The sequence below is a fragment of the Lipophrys pholis genome (genome assembly GCF_963383615.2).
Source record: "Lipophrys pholis genome assembly, chromosome: 5".
Taxonomy (NCBI): domain Eukaryota; kingdom Metazoa; phylum Chordata; class Actinopteri; order Blenniiformes; family Blenniidae; genus Lipophrys; species Lipophrys pholis.
In genome coordinates, this window is record NC_137628.1 from 33,881,589 (window position 1) to 33,897,383 (window position 15,795).

Here is a 15,795-nt window from a genome sequence, read left to right on the forward strand (position 1 = left end):
TTGGTTTGATCTGGTTGGGCGGATGGTCCGGTCCGGTCCGGTCCGGTGCACTCCGGTCCAGTCTACTCTGGTCTGGTCCAGTCTACTCCGGTCCGGTCCAGTCTACTCCGGTCCAGTCCGGTCCGGTTCGGTCTACTCCGGACCGCTCCGGTCCACTCCGGTCCGGTCCACTCCGGTTCGGTCCAGTCCGGTCCACTCCGGCGGTGGAGGTGGTCGTAGTGTTGGTGGTGGCGTAGTAATAGCAGTTGTAGTGGTATAGGTAAATAGTATGTAAACACTTTTTTGTTCATTTTTTTTAGTTTCCCCTTTTTCTCAGAAGCAAATGCAAGTTTATTTATAAACCCCCCCCCCCCCCACCCCCACCCCCCCCCCACCACCCTCAAAAAAATTTCTAACAGAATATCATTCTTTTTTTCACCTTCATACAAATGGCAGTCTTTTTTGTGCCTGTTTCTCTTGGAGAGTCCACAACAGTTCCACAACAGTCCACTGAATGGCTTCAGCCACAGAGACAGATCCCAGAGACATGGCTCCATGAGGTCTTCACCCCGGAGCGCCGGGTCACATGTGGACCCGCAGGCATCCGACGCCCACCGGACCGGGGCGGCGGCGCCCACCGGACCGGGGCGGCGGCGCCCACCGGGACGCTTTAAATGCTTGTGGGCTCATCAGGTGGTGATGGCTGCTGAAAAATGCTCAGTTTGGCTGGTCGAGTCTCTACATCCCACTGGTGGACAGCTAGCTAGCACACACACATAGCAGTCAGGTTAAGCCCCGCCTACCAGAGAGAGGGGGAGGGGCATGCGTGCAGGCTGTTCGAAGGCAGACGACGAGGCGAGAGAGAAAGAAAGATAGAAGGAAGGAAAGAAGGAAGGAACTAAGGAAGGAAGGAAGGAAGGAAGGAAGGAAGGAACTAAGGAAGGAAGGAACTAAGGAAGGAAGGAAGGAAGGAAGGAACTAAGGAAGGAAAGAAAGAAGGAAGGAAGGAACTAAGGAAGGAAGGAAGGAAGGAAGGAACTAAGGAAGGAAGGAAGGAACTAAGGAAAGAAAGAAAGAAAGAAAGAAAGAAAGAAAGAAAGAAAGAAAGAAAGAAAGAAAGAAAGAAAGAAAGAAAGAAAGAAAGAAAGAAAGGCATTGGCCAGATGAACCAGGACCATGAGGACCGTCCCCACCGTCCTGGTGTTTCAGCTCAGTTGGTTCCAGTTGATGGTTCCATCATTGATTAGAACTCCAGCTTGCAGACGGCGGGTGTCTTTCTCTGGACGGTTGTTCATGTTCAGGCTGACATCCTTTGTGTGTCAAACCGTCCCTGGTTGTTAGTCTGCGTGGTCGGCCCGGCGCTGCCCTGTTACCTCCGGCCAATCTCGCTCTGGCGGAGGAACTGGATGTTGTTGGCGCTGTCGGCGAGCTCGGGGTACTGCTCTATGGACAGGACGTAGTATCCGTCGTAACCCAGCACCTTCCCGCCGCTGAGCAGCTGCCGCTTCTCCCCCTCCGTCCACAGCCGCACGCCCTCCTCGCCGTCCCTCACCCGCTGCTGCTCGCGGGCCCAGGCGCTCGCCAGCGCCCTCTGCCGGGCGTGTTCCAGGATCCGCGCTTTCTCCTCGTCCAGCGTCGTCCCGTAACGCACGTGCAGCGTCAGGGCGCCGTGCTGCAGCTCCACGTCAGCGAAACGCCGCGTCCTGCCGTTCATCACGGTGGTGGACTGGGACACGGTGACGTTGACGCCATTCTCCAGCGACTTCCTGCCCGAGGTGAGCCGCAGCGCGCTCAGGTCGTTCTCCGGCAGGCTGGTCTTGATGAAGTAGTGCGTGTCGCGTCCCTCTGCCGTGAAGTGCAGGTCCTCCAGGTAGAAGGCGTTGTTCAGGACCGCCGCCACTTTGATGCAGTCCTCGTTGGCGATGTTGAGCGCGTTGGTGACCACGCGGCCCTGGATCACCGCCAGCATCACGCCCTTCCCGATCAGAGACTTGACGGTGGCGAACCACAGCCAGGGCCTGGCGTGGTCGCTGTGTCGGCGGCTCAGCTGGATCGCTGGCATCCGCTCGAAGGACAGGAAGGCCCGGGACTGACGAGTCACTTCCTGCTGGACGCCGGAGATCGACTGGCGAGACAAAGAGTTCAACACGTCATCCCAGACAGAACCAGAACCAAGACACACTGCTCAGGAGGACAAACTGGACGGATGAAGATGAGTCTTTCTGCAGATTAACGGCGTCTGCAGTTACAGTTACTATCTAGTATATAATTATTAAGTTACTTCAGTTAATAAAAGGAAACCTCGTGAGTTTGTTCCGCTGGTGTCGGAACACGTTTGTCTTTTGGATCTTCTACGTTCCAACGACAGGAAGTTCACGATTCATAGTTTGAATTGATACAATATGAGGAATGAAGTCAGAGAGTAACTCTGCATCAGTATCTCTACGATCCCAACCAGGTTCCCCCGGCTAATCCTAATTTAGTCCTCTGGCCCAGTTTGAGTTTGTTAGTGGTTTTATGTAATCTGTATTCCATTTGTAATCTGTATTCCATTTGTAATCTGTAATCCATTTGTAATCTGTAATCTGTATTCCATTTGTAATGTCTATTTGATGTGAAATCTTTATTCCATTTGTAATCTGTATTTGATGTGTAATCTGTATTTGATGTGTAATCTGTGTTCCATTTGTACTCAGTATTTCATGTCATTTAGTGTGTGTGTGGTCGTCTTCAACTCTTTCTCACCAACCTGCTGAGTCTACTGACCGTCAGCAGCTTGAACATCGTCGTACTGTTTTTAATCTTTCATTCAAACGGTTGAGGAACCTGAATTCAACATGAAGTGAGACGTTCTGCTGAGAACCGCTGGTTCCAGCTGCAGGTTTGATGAAAGTTGGATCAGCAGACGTGTTTTATTTGTCTGGAGTGGAGGACGAGGACATGGCGGTGAGACGTGGACTGTGGCTTCATGGTTTACCAGGAACCTTGACTGGAACAAAAAGGAACCGTTTCTCATGTTTTGGTGGAAGACGAGGCCAGCAGAGGGAGGACAGCGCCTCTAGTGGCAGATTTACAGATTTACCCTCCCTGATCCTGCAGGGTTTCACTCAGCTCACCTGAGAGCAGAAAACCTCTAAAGAGGCTGGAAAAATTCTCTTTCACCTCATATTCTCACCAAAAACCAGCAAAATGTTTCTTTGTGAAACTGTACTACATACTAGTATTTCTGGGTTTTCTACTTTGGCTTCAGTATGATGGAACTGAACCAAATGAACTTTTAACGTGTGACTCTGTGCCCCACTGGAATCATAGTTTTGGCAGATTTAAGTAAAAACGAGGTGAACGTGACTCTTTAATGATTCTGCTGCGAGCCGGAGAGGCTCGTTTAATCCAGCAGAGAAAATAATCTGAGCAGAAACACAAAGAGAATCGGCCTGTAAATTTCTCTGGGAGCCGCTCCGGCTCGTTCACCTGGTTTCACTTCATACATTCTGTTGCTGCTGCTATTAATGTTGTTTCTGTGGGTTTATATTATTGCGATGCTATAAATCCATACTGCAATCCGGCTCTGCTTCCCAGGGGGCAGCAGCAGAAGATTGTCTCTCTGATTGAATCTGCGCACAATGTTTGTGGATTAAAGCACAAAATGACAAATGCAAGGCAGCACTTTGTCTTTGCTGCATTTTCTACCAAATGAAAACTTCAATGTAAACCGTTTATTGCATTGTTTTCTTTAAAAGAGGAAGTCAGACTATGTCGACACAGCGGCTGTGTTTTGGTTTGATTGAGCTCTTTTTCTTCTCCTGGTTCCTTCACTACTGATCCCAGAGGCGTCTGCAAACAAAGAGAACCTCGTCTTCAAAGCTTGGTGTGTATGGGGTGCATTTCAGAGCAAAACTATTTATTTATGAATAATTAACCGGGGGGTGGGGGCGGGTGTGGGGGTGGAGGTGTGGGGGTGTGGGGTGGTGGGGGCGGGGGCGGTTGTGGGGGTGGGGCTGTGGGCGGGGGGTTGACAAAGTCTAATTTTGTCTGTTTTGGTTTGAAGTTGAAATGATGAAGTGAAATTTGATTTAAAGCCGCAGGACTCAAAGTGACTGGAAACACTTGATCAGATTTATTGTTCTGGTTTTATCGCTCCTTTTCCACACTTTGTTCTGCAGCTATTTGTTTGTTTATTTCTAACTCTCAGATAAGTCATGTAACTATGTGTTTTAATGAAGAATTGATTTCTTTCATCCTCCCTTCTGCGCACGCTGCAGCGCCGCCGGTGTTCAGCTGAAGTTCAGGCTCACCGGAGTCAAATCGACGGGAGTCGATGTGACTGAATCCACATTGGTGTGTCAGTCCTACTGTCCTACTGTCCCACTGTCCTACTGGACGCCTGCGTCCTCAAGCCAAACCAAGACCAACCAAGCGGAGCTGGTAGTGAAGATTACTGCCACCCAGAGGTCAAAAATATAAAGAGACTAATACAAGAGTTTCTAACTTCTGAAAAAAACCTTTGTTTTCGAATTTAATTTTCATAATTTCTTAATATACTGTATATATATATACATAGTATTATAATATAATATATAATATAATATTATATATATAGCGGGAGCCGCTATATATATAATATTATAATTCTGCAATGTCCCAAATTCTCGGCACTTGATACCACATTAAGTATCCTGAGGATTCCTCTGAAAGACGTTAATGTTGTTTTCCATTAATCAACAAATAAAGAAGTTGTGTGATTTTGTCCCAGTCGGCGTTCATGAAGGGATTCTGGTGTAGAGGTGAGAGACGCTCAGCACCTCCACATCATTTCAAACATCCACCCGTATGTGAGCAGCAGAGTGTGACCTCCACCACCAGGCAGCTTGAATCCAGGCAGGAATGAGTGTTTTTACTGGATGACTCTTCATTGTCTCCTCTCCTCATTTCCTTTCTCATTATTCTCACATCATTTCCTCTTTCCCCTCCATTTGCCCCTTTCCGCTGTTTCTCTGTGGACGTGAGGAAGCAGGACGACTTCCTCTTTTCATTTGCTTGTTTTCTCACGTTCAGCTGCTTCATTTTCACTTTGAACCTGATTGAGATTCTTTATTTTCCTCCTCATTTCATGCCTTTATCTTATTTACTACGTCTACTTAACATTTGCACGCCTCGCTTTTCTGTATTTTATGCTTTCTCATAATGTTTACTCATTTGCAAAATGGAAAAAAAGCCTGCTTATTTTTCTGACTAACGGCTTTATTTGCACAAACTAAATGACATATTTATTATTTTAGACGTATGTTACTATACTATTGCTGTGGATAAAGTACTGTAGTGGTACAGATCAGGTGACATATTCACAGCAGATTGTCTTTCCTAAAAGCTGTGGAAACCTGCCAACAGTATCCACCGCTCTATACTATATGTACATATTAGAAATAATGATTGTTCAGACTAAAATCAGCTTTACGTGTGGTATCTATATTTTGTTTGTGCTCCCAGGCAGTTGTTTCTAGAAGTGATGCCGTGCAGTAATTGTCCCTAAAGACCAGAAACATCCACCACATCTTTCGTCCAGTAAGTTTCTCCTGAACCTCTCCTGAGGGTGTAAAGACGTACGGGCAGGTCGTCCCACAGCTGGCTCTTCTTCATCTCCAGTGACGGCTGCGTGAGGTCAAACTTCGGGATGGGGAATCCCGGGATGGCGTTGTGAAGGTGGAAACCAAAGGTGACCAACCAGATGTTCACATCTGCGCACAAACACAGAAACACTGAATTAACTTTGTTTTAATAAATTGCAAAGGAGCGACACAACCGAGATGAGTGTAATAAAAGAAGCTCGTCTGCATGTGGCTTTTCTTATGTATTCATATAATAACGCAGACAAAGCGCCGCTGTTCCCTGAATAAACATGAAGTACGTCGCGCCGCTGCAGCTCAGAGCTGGAAAAAGTCCCGTTGCACTTCAGTATTAGCAATAATATCTGTTCCAGATAAGTTGACAAATGGAAAGCAAAACGTTTGGGGCCCAACGAGCAGCAGGCCACCGGCAGCGTCTTCCCTTCAGTACGAGCTTCTGTATTCACACAAGTTCAGCTTTAATCTGCTTCAGACTTCTGCTCTGAAATCAAACAAAGAGCTAAAAGAGCTCGTTTCAGCTCTTTGTTTGATGATGTAGTGTGACTCAGTACACCACCTTGTGGCACATATTGGTACAGCAGCGTTATCTTATCGTTTTCATTACCTGTTACGTATTCTTTGACCTGATGAATCTTGCTGATGGGGTTGTTACTGCGGAACATGTAGAGGTTGAAGGGTTGGGGGTCTTTGCCCACCCTGGTCCACGTGCTGATGTCGGGAGTGGTCCACCTTCGTAAAACAAACACGACATGCGGTCAGAGCTGGTGCACGTCGCACACACTCTCACCTGTCAGCTCAGACGAGCCGGCGGCCGCATACCTCCCGGCGGGGATGTCGTAATCTCTGTCTCCGAAATGCAGCAGTCGTGTCAGAGGATCGTACAAGCCCCCATGGAAACCAATTACCAGCACAAAGTCTGGGTTGGAATCAAAGTAAACCTCGCCGTACGCCGTGTACTGGACCTGCAAACACAGATTTATGATCCGACACGGAGTCACAAGGCAGTTTCAGTAATATAACAGATCACATGCTCATGGCGCCCGGGAGATGCCACAGACCTGTTTGAGCAGCAGTCCGTTGTTGCTGAAGACGGCCAGCGGAGTCCCGGTGTTATCGCACGCAATATAGAACTCCTCTCCGCTGCTGATCTCCATCGCAAACACATGGCCCTGCACCACAGTAAGCATCACAGTTACACTCATTATGAAGCTCTTCATAATAACCTGGGAGGGCGGAGGGAGGGATCCCAGAGGGAGGAGCGGTGTGGCTGTTATTTACACCGCTGGCCGGGCTGCTGCTGCTCTACTACTGCTGCTGCTGCTGCTGCTGCTGCTGCTGCTGCTGCTGCTGCTGCTGCTGCTGCTGCTTCATCACTATAAAACTGCTTCGGATTTTAACGCAGCAGAATGTTTGTATGTGGTGTCGGCCGCTGCAGCCCAGCCCGTCCTCTCCTCCCTAATTGACATGCTGTTCATTCCTCATGTTTTCCCCGTGGTCACTGGAGAGAAGCCTGCTCCACACACAGCGCCATAACGAGCAGAGCTCACACGGCACAGCGAGGAGGCGCTCTTCACAGGGTGTCAAACAACCCCGGCCTCCACAGGGTCCAGCGTGGCAGCTTTTATTCTCTCAATAAGGTCATGTTTTATGGAATTTTCCCCACATGTGTGACATCGTCGTGTACGGCAGGTTCTTGTCTAATAAGAAAGAAGCAACATTACAAAAACAATCGTGTCCGTGCCTCCAGTCCTTTCAGGCTCGGTCCCTAAAAACTTCACCTGTAATATTTAGAATGATAACAAAGCTAAAACATCTGGAACGGCTAAAATTTGTTATGAAATGTTCATCCATCCCTCCATCCCTCCATCCATCTCTTCCATCTTATCCATTTCCGGGTCGCGGGGGTGTCAGTCTGAGCACCGTCACCCAGATCACATTGACCCATTAAGAACCTTCCTGCAGGTGGAGAGCTCACAGGAAGGTGGAGAGCCCACAGGAAGGAGGAGAGCCCACAGGAAGGTGGAGAGCCCACAGGAAGGTGGAGAGCCCACAGGAAGGTGGAGAGCCCACAGGAAGGTGGCGCCTGGTGTGGGACATGAACCCTCTACCTTGAGACAGAGTCTCCTGCTCTACCAGCTGAGCTGGCCGGGGGACATGAACCCTCTACCTTGGGACTGAGAGTCTCATGCTCTACCTACTGGGCTGGCCGGGGGCTCTGTTATGAAATGTCTAAAAGGTAATGAATTTCATAAATGGAAATTTTACTTGCTGTGTTTCTTTTGTTTCTTTTCACTTTCACAACATATTTTTTATCAATCCCTGCAAATGTTATTGGGTGGAAAGTCAGCGAAGCGTCTTTTTGGTCATGACGCTGGCATGATGCCAGCGAGGTAGTTGTTTCAGGAGTGAATGATGTGATGATGTGATGAAGATTGTGCCAATGACATTGTAAAAGGCAAGTAACCAACCAGAGGGGATTGAATTTGAATAGTTAAGGGTATAAAAAGTAGCTGTAAGTGATGATTCTTTGGGATTATAAAATGCCTTCTGTCCAGTGTCGGCTCGCTTTAGAGTCGGACTGAAGCTTTTCTCACAGCTTCAGAATGAGTTAAAATAGAGGATTCAAGCGAGGAGTTTGCATCATCAACCCGGGGTGATTTTTACAGTGAGCCTTCTTTTTCTTTGTCTTTTTTTGATTTTACTGGATTGACAGCCAGTCCCTGGTGCACTGAATTCCTCTGCTTGAGACAGCCTGGACCCCTGGCTGGGTGACCCTGCTATCGGCTGAGCCTCAACCCCTCCTCTGGTTACTGATTCTCAGTATTTGGCCTTATGAATTTTAAGTTGTATTATCAATTTGCATTATTTGAATATAACCATTGTGCGAGCTGTTTGCTATCGCTGAATAAATACGTGTATTTTGATACACTAAAAAGGCCATAACCTCTGGACATTTACAGTTTTTCTCTGATTTTAGATGTGGATGATTAAGTGTGCTATTCAGTGATACCTACACATGGTATCAAGTCTTTCATAGGCTATTTCGACTTATCAGCTGCATTCATTTTAAACAATGCCCTTGGGTCCTATGCCTGGCCTCTAAAACCGAACTCCAACAGTACCAAGACCTCGTGGCCATAGAGGGGCGCGGTAGTTATCATCATATAGTTCCGGCTCTTGGCTGTTGCTCTGAACTGACCATGCTGACTGAGAACATGGGCATGACCTCTGGATGCTAGACCGTGAGAGTCGGAGCGAAGCTCCCTCGCCAACCAGCCGAAGCAGTTACTCAGCTGAGTTATTCCCCGTCTGCTGAAGCACAGCGGGGACTGGGTAGCCTTACCCTGGTGACGGAGGGCTGGAGACCTGGTGGAGGCCAGGTCTGATTTTACAGGTTGACAAGACCAATAAATGAAATGAAGGTTTGGCGAGCGGCACCAGACCTGCAGGTCGTAGTAGAAGGAGGTGATCTCGGAGCTGGAGTGGTTGTAGACGTGGGTGATCCTAGTGGGGTAGTTCAGGTCAGCGTAGAAGAACTGTAGGTGTTGGCCCAAACTGTTTCTGGACGCGACTCGCCGACCCAGACCGTCGTAGCGGTACTGGATGGTCCAGCTGGCTGCTTTGCTGTACACACGAACCAAGAGCCCTGAATAAAGAGGAGGAGAAGAAAGTAGAGTTTCTCACCACTTTTCTTCTGGTGTAAAAAACGTCCCGTCAATCGCTCTGGAACAACTGATCAACCACGGAGGGGAATATTTTGAAGTGAGCTGAATACCTTTGGAGTTGTACTCAAAGATCTCGGCTCCCCTCTGCCTCAGGAAGCCGTCCTCATCCAGCCGGTACTGGACGTCCCCCAGACGAGTGATCCGGTCTCTCAGGTCGTAGCGTAGCGGCGTCAAACGTCCACTGTTCCCCGGGTTCAGCAGGTGCAGGTTCCCATTCAGGTCATAATTATACCTGAAGGCCAAACATGGCGTGAGCAGCTGACATTATCAGAAAATGTGTTTCTTTCTAAGGTACTGTACGCTGTGCATTACGCTGTAGCCTCTACTCTTTAATTTCAGACAAACTGATTCAACAACCCTTGTGGTAGAATGTGGTATTACAGGACCGGACAGACTAGGTGCTAAGAAGTAGAAAGAGCTGTTGAGTAAAACGTTCTAAGACATGAATCCCGATGCTGACCAACCTCCACATCATCTTCTCGTTGAGAGAAACCGTCTGCAGCTGACCGTCCACATCGTACTCGTAACCATACTTGGTGGTGTTGGCAAATGGTCCGATTTTGATCTCCCTCTTGGTGACCCGGCCCATGTTGTCGTACTGAATGGTGATCCAGTACATGAGGGAGCGGAAGATCTCGTACTGGATCTCCTTGATGCGGCCATGCTGGTCGAAGTGTTTGGTGTAGGTCATCACCGCTGTGGAGATGATCTGAGGGAGAAAAGACCAACAACCAACATTAACCGTTGGCCTCACACAGAAAAGAAAAGATTCCGTCATGCTGGTGGATAATAAAGTCCTGCAGATCATCAATTTCACCACCTCAAAGTTACATGATGAGAACGAATCCAAAGTAAAATATGTTTTTTCCCCAAAAGATGGCTTCTTTTAAATCACATTGATTCTATAGAACCAGGCAGGACAAAGCATCCTGAGGAGTCCAGCTCCCTCCCTGGTCCTGGACCAGCCTGCCACAAACAGAGAGCAGAGGCCTGCTGGCCATTCTTTTCACCGGGTATCAGCTGGTATCAGGGCGAGCACCTGTCCCTTCTGTCCGCACAGCGTTTTAATCTCTTTTCCACCGTCCTGGAAGTTGAGATCGCATCCGGCCAAGTGATGTTCCACTATGAAGCCGCCTTCATCGATCAGCTGTTAGCTTAGCCACCAGCATCAATCTGCTGTTAGCTTAGCCACCAGCATCCATCAGCTGTTAGCTTAGCCACCAGCATCAATCTGCTGTTAGCTTAGCCACCAGCATCAATCTGCTGTTAGCTTAGCCACTAGCATCCATCGGCTGTTAGCTTAGCCACCAACATCAATCTGCTGGTAGCTTAGCCACCAGCATCCATCGGCTGTTAGCTTAGCCACCAGCATCAATCAGCTGTTAGCTTAGCCACCAGCATCAAACTGCTGTTAGCTTAGCCACCAGCATCCATAGGCTGTTAGCTTAGCCACCAGCATCAATCTGCTGTTAGCTTAGCCACCAGCATCAATCGGCTGTTAGCTTAGCCACGGTATCAGATTGTGGGTGGTCATGTGACTTGCGTGTTGCTCCTATTGGTCAATGGGCGAAGAATCCGTCCTGAGCAGCCAGGATAGCTCTGGACCGGGTCCGCGATCTGGTCTGGACCGGGTCCAGGATCTGGTCTGGACCAGGTCAGGGATCAATAAATGTGATCAGGTCACATTGCTAACTGAGCAGACAGCTGTTTGCAGCCTGCTTTTAATATGCAAATAACAACACATGATTAAGATCATCCAAATTGAACAACTGATGTTTACTTCTTTTATCACTCTTTTATTGAATTTGTTGATAAAAAATGTTCAATGATTTATATTGATTGGACCAGAGATGTTGACCAAGGCTCTTCAGGCAAAGGAGAGGACTCCTTGAAACTCCGGGGGGTCGTTGGATCCCTGAGTTCAGACGTCTGAGGGGACAAAGTGTAGAATTCCAGAGGAACAAAGACATGCCTTTGTCTGGATACCACAGCGTCCCTCTAGTGCTGAGAGCAACTGGTGCCCAATTTATTTAAGGACCACGTGAAATAATGAAGAACTAACTGCATAAAATATTGCATTAGTCTGAAACTCATGACAACATAAAAATCCCCAGCCACCTAATAAAGTCCCTGCAGACAGTCAGAGCCTGACGACTTTCCTCCTGTTGGTACAAAACTGATCCACTGCTGTCACTCACATTACTGGCTTTAGGATTACTTAACCAGCTAAACTACTTTTCATAAATCTTTCATCTGTAATTTGCTTGTTGGAGATGATAATCATCATCATCATCACTTTCCACAGTCAGTGAGTCAGTCTGCTATCAGTCTCTTTGTATATGAGGTGGATTCTCCATCTCGTCCATGAACTCTTCCAGTGTCACACCTCGTCCCAGCATTCCTGTTTCCTCATATCCAAGCTTCGTTTTGATCCTTCGTTCACCTTTGCTTCATCTTCAGTGTTAATAAGCATTAATAAACTGTGTTTTATCTCAGTGAGGTGTGTTTGCAGTTGGAGTGGCTCCATGTCAGTAGTATCCCCGTGAGCAGTCAGTCGGTTCAGGACCAGTTGAATCAGTGTGTTCTCACCTGGTTGATGTCATAGTAGATGACCCCAAACTTCCCAAACTGCTCCACCTTCCCAGAAATATCGTCAAACTGGTAGAGGTCAATGGGCAGCGGCGTCTCGTTGATGACGGCCTGCATGCTGGTGACCCTGAAGCTGTTGTCGTAGGTGTAGTCGAAGCGGGCGTTCACCATGCCGTCCTCGCTGAAGCGGAATATCTGGCGGTCCACCAGCGGGCCGATCTGGCGGTACCGGATGGAGCAGATGAAGCCCTCGCTCTGCAGGTTGACCGTCTTCAGCACGCCGGCGGTCTCGTCGTACGTGAAGCTGACCCGCGTGGAGTCGTAGAGGATCTCCGCCAGCTTGTTCTGACGGGAGCAGACACAACATGGCCGCATGTGTTTACAAGGGGGGGGGCTTGGAGGACGTTACACCACCCACAGAGCTGCTGCTGTTGACATGTTGACACTGGAGCGTTCTGGCAAGCTGCCAGAGAACCTCTTGATTCTGCTGATTATCACACCTCAGCTCCACCCTGGACTCCGCCTGACTCTCACTCCACCCTGGACTCCACCCTGGACTCCACCTGACTCTCACTCCACCATGGACTCCACCCTGGACTCCACCCTGGACTCCACCCTGGACTCCACCTGACTCTCACTACACCCTGGACTCCACCCTGGACTCCACCCTGGACTCCACCCTGGACTCCACCTGACTCTCACTCCACCATGGACTCCACCCTGGACTCCACCCTGGACTCCAACCTGGACTCCACCTGACTCTCACTCCACCATGGACTCCACCCTGGACTCCACCCTGGACTCCACCTGACTCTCACTACACCCTGGACTCCACCCTGGACTCCACCTGACTCTCACTCCACCCTGGACTCCACCCTGGACTCCACCTGACTCTCACTCCACCCTGGACTCCACCCTGGACTCCACCTGACTCTCAGGCTTCACGCCTCCCTAGATGGGGACTGTATTGAGCTCCTCCTACTTTGCCTTTCAATCATCAAAACAGAGCTCTGAAGAAAAACATTAATCAGAATCAGAATCAGAATCAGAATCAGAATCATTATGTTTGTATCCAGTTCTCATTTCATCTGATTATTCTGCTCTGGAAGTGGCGAGAAAATCAACATTTGATGAAATCAAACTGTGAATTTGATTGCAGAGAGTAGATCTGAAGGCATATCATTGGATCCCAGTCCGCGCCTCAAACAAGACTGTCGGGTCACAAAGGATGTCTTGAAAAAGCTTCAAACTCAGATCCAGAATCTGCACCTCTGATAAAAGTCACATTGATCGGAGAAGAAGTGAAGCAAAAAGTCTTTCAACACAAACGTGAACATAAATCCAGGCTACATTCTGCTGCATGTGTATTACCTGATTATTTCATGTGACTGGACGGGCAGATTGTTTGAACAGAACAAATCAATACCTGTCTGCGGTATTTGTAGAGGATCCGGCGGCCGGTGCCGAGATGTGCCACTCGGAGGAGCTGGAGAAAGAAGAGACATGAGAGACATGAAACAACTGATCAGATTAATGGATCACTCATCAGACCTGAGCAGGACTCGTTACACAAGAGATTCATGGTGGCCTGTCACAGCTGATCCAGGCTCACCTGTCCGTCTTCAGAGTAGTCCACAGTGACGGAGGCGTTGCTCTCCGGAGGGTTGTAGATGTTCCTGTAGTACCCGATGGAGCGGATGGTCTGCATGGTGTGTCGAGCCACGCTGGGCATGGTGACGGCCGACAGCCGGTCCCCTGAGTCGTAGTCAAAGATGTACTGGTGCTGGCTGTGCAGCAGCAAGACCATGGACTGAGGGGGCAACACAAGACCGTCACAAACCAAGACCATGGACTGAGGGGGCAACACAAGACCGTCACACACCAAGACCATGGACTGAGGGGGCAACACAAGACCGTCACAAACCAAGACCATGGACTGAGGGGGCAACACAAGACCGTCACAAACCATGACCATGGACTGAGGGGGCAACACAAGACCGTCACAAACCAAGACCATGGACTGAGGGGGCAACACAAGACCGTCACACACCAAGACCATGGACTGAGGGGGCAACACAAGACCGTCACACACCAAGACCATGGACTGAGGGGGCAACACAAGACCGTCACAAACCAAGACCATGGACTGAGGGGGCAACACAAGACCGTCACAAACCAAGACCATGGACTGAGGGGGCAACACAAGACCGTCACACACCAAGACCATGGACTGAGGGGGCAACACAACACGTGGAGTTAGAAACCAGACAGGCAGTAAGATCAAATGACTTCAATAGATGGAATGTTAAAGTCTCGTTCCGCTGCCAGGAAGTGGAAGAATAACAAAGAAGAGGTTACAGTTTTTGATTAAAAGCCACTGCTGCTCCTAACGTCACTGCATCGCACTGTTGGAAAGCAAAGAGTTCTGAACACAACAATTAGTCCCAAAACTGGACACATCTTGCTAACATAATAGCATTAGCATCAAACTATGACGGTGGGTTTGTGAAAACATTAATGCTGCAAAGATCCCCAGTCCAGAGGTTCCACTGGCTTTCCCCCCACAATCATGAGAAAGCAAAGAACTCTGTGGCTCGTCAGGTTTCAGGCTCAGGACCGATCTGGAGAAGGTTCATTAAATGTGGCGATGCTCAGGATCGGAGTGAGAGCAACAAGCTTCAGATGAGATGACCTTGAGGTGCATGACTCAAACAGACCAGTGTTTATGATTCCTTCATCAATTAATTACCTTTATATTCATCATTTGGTTCAACGGACTCCTAATCATCAACAGCATCTGCTCCTAAACTGTAAGATTCAGAGTGACACTCTGCAGGAAAAAACACCAATATCATTCAGGACCACTGAGACACTGGTTCCACTGGTTTCCAATGATGACACACCTTGGAAGCCACGCTTCAGTCTATAGGGGTGTTTCAAAGCAGCCCTGCAGATTTCACATTTAAATTCACTATTTGGTTGAGCATCACCTGGGCCGTTCTCTTGGTGAAGCTGCTGTAGGTTGAAACGCCTCATTCGCCTCACACTGCCCTCCACTTCTCGTCTCGCTTCGATCGAACCTTACCATTGCATGTCGTTTAGTCTTTCCTATACTTAGAGCACCTTCCTGTCTCTGTACCTTCCTGCAGATTCTCTGACCTAAACGTCAGTCGACAAAATGCTGCTGGGTGACGTCTTTCTTCTCTTCGCTCAAGCAGAAATGGGAATAATTGATCAAACAGACATGATTGGGATTCGGACTGCTGTACTTAGAGCTGTACAGATAGAACCCAGCTGGTTTCTCATCCAAAAGCACACAGAACACAACAGCGGAGCTCATTGGTGGAAATGTAACGGCACTAGGAGACGACCCACACCAGGGAATGTTCAACCACTTGAGCACAGCTGGCTGTGAATCTTTTAATCAGCATTTAATAAGTGAATATGAAGACATTTTGACGCCATCTGGTGGAGGTGTGACCCTCTGGCCCCCTTCAGAGCAGATTTTAACAGCAGGCCTTGCATTTTAAGTGCCGTCATGATTCAGGAGACACGGCAGCCTGGCGTGCTAACGGGTCGTCTTGGTTTCCACCGAAGCTGAAAGAAATCAGTCTGAAAAGATCTGACTTTTTGTTTTATGGCTCTGGAAAAGCTGCTCCTCTCGCTTTAACGTGACGTTCTAACCAACTGTAATTGGAGTTTTAGCATTCGAGCCACTTTAACCATCCTTAAGCGATGTCCTCTCCTGTTTCATCCTCACAGCCGCGAGCTGCTAATGCTCTCAGCTTCTCTGTGTCGAGAACCGAAAGGAACTTTCTCAGGTGCACTGAGGAACATTCCACGCAAAGCAGCCTGTTAAGAATCACAGCCTCACTAAA

The 15,795-nt window shown here is 48.5% G+C and overlaps 1 protein-coding gene across 2 annotated transcripts in view; it reads right to left on the minus strand.

Moving 5' to 3' along the window:
- Positions 1–311: 311 nt before the first annotated feature.
- tenm3 (teneurin transmembrane protein 3) overlaps positions 312–15,795 on the minus strand; it is a gene marked incomplete at its 5' end in the record, with an annotated part of 291,642 nt that continues 276,158 nt past the window's right edge. For both annotated transcript variants that reach the window (XM_080464332.1, XM_080464333.1), the window contains 11 exons: positions 312–2,104; positions 5,584–5,714; positions 6,208–6,332; positions 6,423–6,565; positions 6,662–6,772; positions 9,047–9,249; positions 9,379–9,560; positions 9,793–10,037; positions 11,918–12,262; positions 13,344–13,403; positions 13,530–13,727. In XM_080464332.1, coding sequence (XP_080320458.1) covers positions 1,349–2,104; positions 5,584–5,714; positions 6,208–6,332; positions 6,423–6,565; positions 6,662–6,772; positions 9,047–9,249; positions 9,379–9,560; positions 9,793–10,037; positions 11,918–12,262; positions 13,344–13,403; positions 13,530–13,727 — 2,499 coding nt within the window. In that variant the 3' untranslated portion in view covers positions 312–1,348. The remainder of the gene's footprint in view (positions 2,105–5,583; positions 5,715–6,207; positions 6,333–6,422; positions 6,566–6,661; positions 6,773–9,046; positions 9,250–9,378; positions 9,561–9,792; positions 10,038–11,917; positions 12,263–13,343; positions 13,404–13,529; positions 13,728–15,795) is intronic.